General features: G+C 43.1%; 1 protein-coding gene across 1 annotated transcript in view; it reads right to left on the bottom strand.

The window, feature by feature from the left end:
* The window catches only part of znf526 (zinc finger protein 526), a 57,896-nt gene that overhangs the window by 25,676 nt on the left and 22,220 nt on the right, over nt 1-10,000 (bottom strand). Inside the window, exons 7-10 of the mRNA XM_063198388.1 lie at nt 7,138-7,431; nt 3,786-4,037; nt 1,617-1,735; nt 40-157 (exon numbers count right to left, since the gene is read on the bottom strand). Of these exons, the coding sequence (XP_063054458.1) occupies nt 40-157; nt 1,617-1,735; nt 3,786-4,037; nt 7,138-7,431 (783 nt within the window). The remainder of the gene's footprint in view (nt 1-39; nt 158-1,616; nt 1,736-3,785; nt 4,038-7,137; nt 7,432-10,000) is intronic.

Here is a 10,000-nt window from a genome sequence, read left to right on the forward strand (position 1 = left end):
TGTGTGTGTGTGTGTGTGTGTGTGTGTGTGTGATCTCACCGTGCTGGGGTGTGTGCCCCTGGTGTGTGTGCGGCGGTGGTACAGGAACTTGGTCATGTTGCTGAAGGTCTTCGGGCAAAACTCACAGCGATGAAGCGGCTCAGACGTATGAGACTTCCTATTGGTTACCACGGAGACAAGACACGTTACTATGGAGACAACACACACACGCTACTATGGAAACAAGACACGTTACTATGGAGACAGCAAACCAGGTACTATGGAAAACAACAAGCGAGGTAGTTACTATGGAAACAGCACACGCATTACTATGGAAACAACACACATGTTACTATGGAAACAACACACCATTTACTATGGAAACAACAAAAGCATTACTATGGAAACAACACACATGTTACTATCGAAACAACACACATGTTACTATGGAGACAACACACATGTAACTATGGAAACAACACACGTTACTATGGAAACAACACACACGTTACTATGGAAACAAAACACACGTTACTATGGAAACATCAAGCCAGTTATTACGGAAACAACACACACATTACTATGGAAACAACACACATGTTACTATGGAGACAACACACCTTACTATGGAAACAACAAGCCAGTTGCTACATTAATGCTAACATGCTACTACATCATTTTACAACACATGGGCCGAACAGGAAAAACAAAAGTGTCATTCAAGTCAAATAAACATTTTAAAGGGGCACAAGGTAGGATGGCCCCATGGCATGCCTGTCTCAAAATCTACACCATAATGAAAAAATGCTGTTCAAATAAACTCGCTGTGAGAACGAGTTTTTCATCACGGAATGCCAGCAATTGATACAAATCTGAATACGGTATGTAAAGCGATTTTTAAGTATGAAAAGTGTTTCCCACGACACTCCTTCGGACCGATCTGTCAAAAAAGTTGCTTTCTGAGTTTTCTGACAGTGGACCGTAGAAGTGGTCGCGAGGATCATCGTTCACTTAGTAATGATTCATATAACCATCGGCTGACTCGAGACGGTGATTAATTAAAATTTTAAACCTGGAGTCTCTTTAAAAATAGAAGCTTACAGAGCATATCTCAAGTTAATTCATATTCAAAATAGTGGAATTGCTGTGATGGCTCTAGTATTCTAAAACATATCCATGCTTTTCTTGTAAGAAGACATCAGAAAATAACTAATTAGGTAAAGCATGAAGACATCAGAAAATAACTATAATTAGGTAAAGCATGTAGGCATTCAGCAGCATGTTAAGGTGAATTCTAATCTATTGCAATGTCAAGCCAGGAAAGGAAAAAACTACAACACGAAACCAAGAGAAAATCATCATCAAAAACTAGATCAGTTAGAGCGTCGTCCCTGTGGAGAATCCATGTGTGTGTGTGTGTGTGTGTGTGTGTGTGTGTGTGTGTATGTATGTACAGTATGTGTGTGTGTGTGTGTGTGTCTGTGTATAATGAGAGTCATCTCGGTGGTGTGTGCGTGTGTGCGTGTGCGCGCGTGTGTGTGTGTGTGTGCATATGTGTGTGTGTGTGTGTGTGTGTGTACCTGTGTATAACGAGCGTCATCTCGGTGGTGTGTGTGTGTGTGTGTGTGTGTGTGTACCTGTGTATAACGAGCGTCATCTCGGTGGTGAATCCGTGTCCACAGTCGACACACAGGTACCGCGCCTCCCCTGAGTGGCATCGCATGTGGCTCTGAAGAGACCCCGCCTTCTTGAAGACCTAATATGGGCATACAGGCAGTTACACTCTGAAGAGACCCCGCCTTCTTGAACACCTAATATGGGCATAGAGGCAGTTACAATCTGAAGAGACCCCGCCTTCTTGAACACCTAATATGGGCATAGAGGCAGTTACAATCTGAAGAGAGCCCGCCTTCTTGAAGACCTAATATGGGCATAGAGGCAGTTACACTCTGAAGAGACCCCGCCTTCTTGAACACCTAATATGGGCATAGAGGCAGTTACACTCTATACCAGTGGTTCTCAACCTCTTTTTGTAAGCTTTGGTGACCCAATCGTACAAGCGCCCGCACGAGAGGGAGTCACATGATACTCTGTTTCCTGCGAAAACTCCTTAGTTATCATTTTATTCCTCTTTGTCTTCAGTCAAATATAGAATACATTTTTAATGTATCACTTACATTTTGTTGCTTCCATGCATATATTAGTTTAAATGCTTTGTCATTTATTCAACATGGGCTATATGGTATTAAAATTAAACCCCTTAAAATCAAGAGGGCTTCGCGACCCACTGTGGATCTTTGACGACCCATAGGTTGGGTCCCGACCCATAGGTTGGGAACCACTGATCTAGAACACCGTAAGCCGTGTGTACGCCAAGCGTGACCTACGCCACCTGAGCAGCAGGAGTCAGCCGTGTACACCAAGCGTGACCTAGCAGTAGGAGTCAGCCGTGTACACCAAGCGTGACCTACGCCACCTGAGCTGTGTACACCAAGCGTCACCTAGCAACAGGAGTGTAGCTGTGTACACCAAGCGTCACCTACGACACCTGAGCAACAGGAGTCAGCATTTCTCTATGGAGGGTCAGCAGATAAAGACACCAAAGAGAATTCAGCGGGAGTGAAGTGAGCAAAGCCAAACGGCGATGAAAAATCAGCTAATATTTTAGTAATGAGCTACGACGCGGTTCTGCAAAAACAATTTGGAATGTCCATAAATCAATAACCCTAGGATCTCTGAATGTCCCAGACTGACAAGCCAGAGCCGTCATGTGATTAGTTAAGTGAAACATGTCAACGTCACGTCCAGAGCGAAACTTTAAAGGGACACTGTGCAGGAAATGGTCAAAAAAGGTACTGCAACTATGCTGCTCATTGAAATGGAGCTGCCTATTGGCAAATGTGATCTTTTCATGAAAGTTTGCTAAGTAATAAACTAAAATTTTCTAGCGTGACCCAAGTACAGTCATTTTTGCAGCTAAAAATGGCTATTTTTGGAAATCCAAAATGGCGGACCATGGAGAAGATCCCCCTTTTCATGTATGAAAAGTGCAATTTTCCCAGTCATGATGAATACTTAGAATTTGATGGTGGTGGTAAGTGTTCATGAAAAATGCAACATTAGTGAATGGGCAGCATGAATTCTGGAAATAAACAACTAAAAATCTCACACAGTGTCCCTTTAAATTCATGGTGAAACTTCTTCAGCAATCTCGGCCTCTCGGATAGCGTACTGGAGGTCATTTCTGCTGTACACGCAGCTTTATAAGTAAAATGAATTTCTGCGCAAACTGACCATAAACTACTATTGTATCGTATCGTATCGTATGGTATCGTATAAGGACATGAGGACCCTTATATACTACCCTATAAGGCAGGGGGGGGGGAGGGGACCTATGTCTCGAGGGCCGTTTGCGGCCCTTGAGGCCGTTTTATCTGGCCCTCAATGTCAGTTTAATGTTATGCAGCTTCACATAAAATATGACTCATTTTGTAATGGAATCTTAGACAATACATTTGCAATACAATTAAGTTATATTCAGTGCACCTTGAGAAGGTGGGGTCTGTTTTTAAGGTGGCTCTCTTAAAATATAGGCCTAAAGTTCAGGGGGGGAATCCTGGTTTGTGTTCATAGTACGGCCCTCTGAGGACGTTTACGGCCCTCGGATGAATTTGAAGCGGCCCCTCCAATGAAAAAGGTTCCCCACCCCTGCAATAAGGGCATTGTCACCAGAGATGTGTGTGCGTGCGTGTGTGCGTGTGTGTGTGTGTGTGTGTGTGCGTGCGTGCGTGCGTGCGTGCGTGTACCTTGTCGCACTCAGGGCACTCGTGAGTTCCGAGCTCGTGGACGCGGCGGTGAGCCAAGAGCCGATTGGCCGAGGTAAAATTCCGCTGGCACTCGCTGCACTGCAGAGTCCCGCCCCCCTCCCCTGCTACCATTGGCTGCCTGGCCCCAGAGCCCGCCCCTCGGCCTGTCCGATTGGCTCCGGAGCTGCTGGTCTCGGTCGCCATGACGCCCTCGCCGCCGCCCTCCTTATCCTGACACAGGAAGTGCTCCCCCTACACACACGCACACACACACACACTTATATTACCAGAACAAGGAAGCAGCTGAGACGACCAATCACAGCGCCTTCTGTCTGCGGAGGTCCGTTAGTAGGGGATCTAAGCCGAGAAATCGTTACGCGCTGGATAGAAGCATATAATTCGGTACACATGTTCCCGGAGTGATTTGAAGACATCCTAGAAGGGATGCCCCTAGAAAAAAATGTGTCTACCATGTCGTATACAAGATGTCATGTTGGTAATGCATTACATTGTTATTACATGACAAGGTTAATATAGTCCTCAGCAGAGATGAAGTGTAACGGAGGCTAACTAGCACAGAGTTGGCGTGGAACGTTGGTAAACCTCCCTCCGATAGCTTCATACAGTCTCGTGCCGTTGGGCCGAGAGACTGGTCTCTTGGCCCAGCGGTATCGTACTGTGTCTCCCATTGCCGGACCGGTGTAGATGACGAGATCGCACGTTCGATCCCCGAGGGGGGTGAACAGGTGCAAGATGACCTCCGTCACAGAAGCAAGGGTAGGCTGCTTGACCAGATTGATGAAACTACAAAATGTACATACTGTGAAAGTATGGATGAGTCTGTGCTTACATGCTTGACAGCATGTAACATTGTGAACGATTTGAGAAGATTCTTGGTCTGAATTAAAATGAGCATTGCCCACACTAAAACTATGGTGAGAATAGACTGCTGCTAATGCTCGCTCAGCAGCATCTGAATGGGATAGTGTTTATTTATTTGTAACAGAAATTTATTTGTATCAGTATTTTATTTGTATGAGAGAGGGTAAAGGACAGGACCTTTCCATATGTATGAAGAACCCCATAAGATCACCTAATTCTATATTTTACAAGGCATTGTGCATATTGTGAGAGCATTTCAGTCATCTTTAGAATGGCATTACAGATTACTCAATATAGGCCTACATGTAGGCCACAGTATGGCTTCAGTTCAAATTAAATGGAAATGATTTCTTAGTATATGTTGAGTAATATGTTGAGTAAAATATGTTTTTTTTATTTGCAGACAAGTCCTCACCAAGAACTTGTGTCAAAAGTTGTATTAGTTAGCTCAGTAATCATTGAGTACTTAAATTGCTATCTAAACTGACAGCTGATGGACAACATGTACCGTAGATCTTTGCCACTCTTACCCATAGGATAAATATCTATTATACAAACCAACAATTCTTATATGGTATATACTATGAAAGTAAATCATTACCTGTACTCATTTTCTTGATATGCAATGCAAACAAATAGTCTGGGAGGAAGAATAGTCTAAGATTTTGAGTGGTAACAGTAACATAACTCATTCATTTCCCACAACACCTTTTTGCATCATATTGTAGCCTACATGTCCTCAGAATGCTCTACATGTTTCAGTTCTATGTAGTGCACTGGAGTGCAGTACAGTACAGTAGCATACAGAACGGTGCAGTATAATAAAGTACAGTAGAGTATAGTACAGTACAGCACAGTAGCATACAGTAAAGTACAGTCCAGTACAGTAGCATACAGTACGGTGCAGTACAGTAGAGTGGCATACAGTACGGTGCAGTGCAGTACAGTAGCATACTGCAGTAGAGTACAGTATGGTATATCACATTACAGTACAGTACAGTACAGTATAGTACAGTACAGTACAGTACAGTAGAGTACAGTAGGCCTAGACTTGATGACTTTTAGGCTACTTTGACTTTAGCCCTCCAAAGCCAATAGGATTTCCATATGCTGTTGTTTTAAGTTTTTGAAAGACTATTTTAGTAGCCTATGTGAGAGAGGGAAGGCAGGCAGACATGTTTTAAACAAAGGATCACACCCACAAATAACGAGCAAACAATAAATTAAGTGGTTAGGTAGCCATCATGTTATCTAGGTTAAAGCCAAAAGATGAAAAACAGACATGTTACCATTTTGCTCTTTTAAAACATAAAGTATTTGTCAATATGCTGTATGTATGGTGTATTGCATATTGATTATTCATAATTTCCTAATCATAAATGCCCTTATTACTCCATTGTACACTGAGAGATACATATCTGAACATTAATCAGCATACATTTTATTTTGTAATGGCCTATAGTAAATCATCCAAGCTGTCACTGACACTTGATATGTACATGTGTTATTGACTTGATTGATATGAAAATTGAATATTTCAGTTGGACTCCTTGGCTTAAATCATTGAGGGGGTCTTAAGGAAGTAGTAGTAGTTTGTGTGTGTGTGCGCGTGTGTAAGTGGGATTAAAATTATTGTTTGCCATCTTTATCTGAAGAGCAGACTGAGTGTCTGAACCTGCTAATGCTAGCATGCTAACATTGGGACAGTTACGTGTGGCCCAGTTCAAGGGTTTATCTCTTCTCCCCTAAATTTTCTAACCACAATTTTCTTTTTGGATGTTATAGATATGACCCACTGCAAGTTTTTAAAACTCTTAATGAATGTTGGTTCAATAGCTAATTGCTCAGAAATGAGCACTCAATTGTAGAGTGATCTCATTCTGACCATGGTTTTTATGATTTTCCTGTTTTTGAATCTAAATAAGACATATATAACATTGTTTTTATGTTAAGTTTTGCACACATTTTCAAAGTTCAGTTTGTATACATCACACACAAATAGGTGGATTGGCCCATAACACCATTATGTCCAGGCAGTACAGCATTTTACTACTATTGGCTCGTTTTGGGCAGCCATCTTGGATTTACTCCATAAAAATGACCTTAATGATATTGAAATTTGGGGCACCCCTTCTGAAATGATGGAGAACACCCTAAGGAAAGTCTACACCGATTTACGTGTGGTCAGGCTTGCTTTGAGGTGCGCCACAACGCTCGCGCCACAACGCCACGAGGCTCGCAGAGGCAGTGTGTGTGTGTGTCAGTGTGTGTGTGTGTGTGTGTGTGTGTCAGTGTGTCAGTGTGTCAGTGTGTCAGTCTGTGTGTGTGTGTCTTCACCTGATGCTGTAAGAACTCCTCTGGTGTGTGTGTGTGTGTGTGTGTGTGTGTGTGTGTGTGTGTGTGTGTGTGTGTGTGTGTGTGTGTGTGTGTGTGTGTGTGTGTGTGTGTGTGTGTGTGTGTGTGTCTTCACCTGATGCTGTAAGAACTCCTCTGGCGTTGCGAACTTCATGGCGCATTCGGGGCACTCGTACGGGTGGATGCTGTTGCTGTTGCCATGGCTCCCGGCGCCGCGCGGGGGAGGGGCCGAGGGGGGGGGCAGGTGGGGGGCGGGGAGCAGGCGGGCGCGTCGCAGGGGGGGCGGGGCCTGGCTGTTGCCACGGTGAGCGTGGGCGTCGGCGAGGGCCTGGGCGGAACAGATCTGGAGGCGGAGGGTGGCGGAACCCGGCAGGGGGGAGGGGGAGGGGGGGGGCTGGTGGGAGAGCACCTGGCAGACACACACACACACACACACACACACACACACACACACACACACACACACACACACACACACACACACACACACACACACACACACACACAGGTACCAACACACACACACACACACACACACACACACACACACACACACACACACACACACACACACACACACACACACACACACACACACACACACACGTATATAAATTAGGGGTGGGCAAAAATGAAAATCTTTAATCGCATTAACTCAATGACTTTCTGTGATTAATCGCGATTAATCGCATAGCGCGCGAAATCCAAAAATAATAATAATAAATAAAATAAATGATAATGAAATAAAAATATTTTATAAATCAATAAAGTAAAATAATTAATAATAATTTGCATATGTACTGTGTAGATAACCTATGTAGGTCTAATATAATATTCCACATTGGAAATGTAGCCTAGGCTATTTGCCAACCTATCAGTCTAAATAGGCTATATGCCTATCCAATGTAGGCCTACTCATGAAACAAATGATTGCATACAATAGGGCTATTTAAGATTGTAGGCTACTGAAACTGATATATTAGAAATTAGAAACTCAAATTAGGATGGTCTACATGGGCCTACAAGAAGAAGACAAAATCTTGTCACTTAAAAACAGGCAACAACAGGCAGGCGTGCGTCTGTGAGATATGTCCCGCCTTCTCTCACTGTCAAAGACTCCCACCTTCTCTCTTATCTGTTGCTATTATTTAAGGTGTTTCAGCGACTAGAAACTAATTGACTGTCTGTTGGCATTGACAGCAATTACATCTTTCAAAACAATAACGTTGACATGACTAACACTATCTTAAATGCTGACGAGGTTGCCGATGTCGCAAAATCATAGCCTACCATGTTGATGCAGCCTACTATGCACGCACAGCGCCATGTAGAAACCAAAACGTTGCGTGAGGAATGTAGCCTTATATCCCGTGACCCGCTTTTTGATCAGGGCTTTCGTAAGTCCGCGTGACGTTATTGACAACTGAAAGACGGCCAACATAACAGTAGACTACATTTTCATGCTGACCGTACAACAGACTAACCTTGCGAGCTGCAAAGGCGAGCCACATACCTACTGCACTCCAGAGTTGCGCAAGGAGGACTGTTGAACTGTGTACCGAAAATGTCCATTCAGAAGTTGACGTCCTTTGGTAGGCTATGCCTGTTTTGTTTTGCCTACTTTTCTAGTCATTCTTCTTCTCTGTCAGCTGTCACTGGAAGCAGCAACAAGCGCGCTGACGCTTTCAAAATAAACGCCTCGAACGACGGTCATAAAACGCAAAAAAAAAAAAACCTCGAAAAAAAACCTGCTGCGTTATAACGTTAATAAAATTGTCGGGCGATATTGACCTCAATAGTTAATTAAAGAATCAGTCCATAGTATGAGTGAATCAGTCACACTCCAACCTCACCAGCATGGGAAAGACCAAAGAATGGTGAAATGATATCAGGGACACGATTTTAGACCTGAACAAAGATTAAATGGACTGAAAAGCCACAAGAAAGAGACTGGGTATTAATGACCCAGCTGTTGATGCATTTCTTCCAAAATGTGAGGAATACAAAATGACTATCCATCAGCCTGTCTGGGGTTCTATACAAGATTTGACCTTTTGTAGGGATTTGATAATCATGAGAACAGAAAGAAATCACCCTAGAGCTGTACGGGATGAACTAGGCAATGATATCAAAGCTACTGGGACCAAAATCACTGAGAAAACTACTGGTAGCACTTAATGCCACAGAGGTTTAAAATCCTGTAGTGCACACATGGTTCCTCTACTTCAGAAGGAACCTGAGCAGTCCCACTTGAGGTTTGCCAACGGACATCAGACTGGTTTAGGATATGATAAGGAGGTGTTGTAGTCAGATGAAACCAAAATCAAGCTGTTTGGCATTATCACAATTCAATGTGTTTTGAGAAAGAGTACTGCTGTCTATGATCCCAAGAACACCCTCCTCACCATCATGCATGAAAGTGGTATCATTATGGTTTGAGGGTGTTTGTCTGGCCAAGGCACAGGACAACTTCACATCGTCAATGAATGGATGGAGGGAGACATGTAATGTGCAATCCTGAGTGCAAACGTCCTTCCCTCCACCACTACACTGAAGGGTGGGCCCTTTTTGGATCTCCCAACATGACAATAATACACAACATACAGTCAAAGCAACGAAGGAGTGGCTCAATAAGAAGCATATTAAAGTTGTGAAGTGGCCAAGACAGTCTCCAAATATTAACCCTATAGTAATTCTATGGAGAGAACTGAACCTCCCATTTGCCAAGCTACAGCCACAAACCATTAATGTTTTAGAGATAATCTGCAAAGAAAAATGGGCAAAAATATTTTCTACTATATGCACACACTGTCATTAACTAAAAGAAGCATCTAACCTCAGTGCTAGAAAACTAGGGCTTGGCCACAAAGCACTTTATCTTCTTTAGCTAGAGGGGTCAAATACTTATTAGCCTAAATTAAATACAAATAAATTAAAATATATTATTTTAAGTTATTTTCTGGAATTTCTTTTTGATA

Source organism: Engraulis encrasicolus, chromosome 5 (assembly GCF_034702125.1).
Source record: "Engraulis encrasicolus isolate BLACKSEA-1 chromosome 5, IST_EnEncr_1.0, whole genome shotgun sequence".
Classification (NCBI taxonomy): domain Eukaryota; kingdom Metazoa; phylum Chordata; class Actinopteri; order Clupeiformes; family Engraulidae; genus Engraulis; species Engraulis encrasicolus.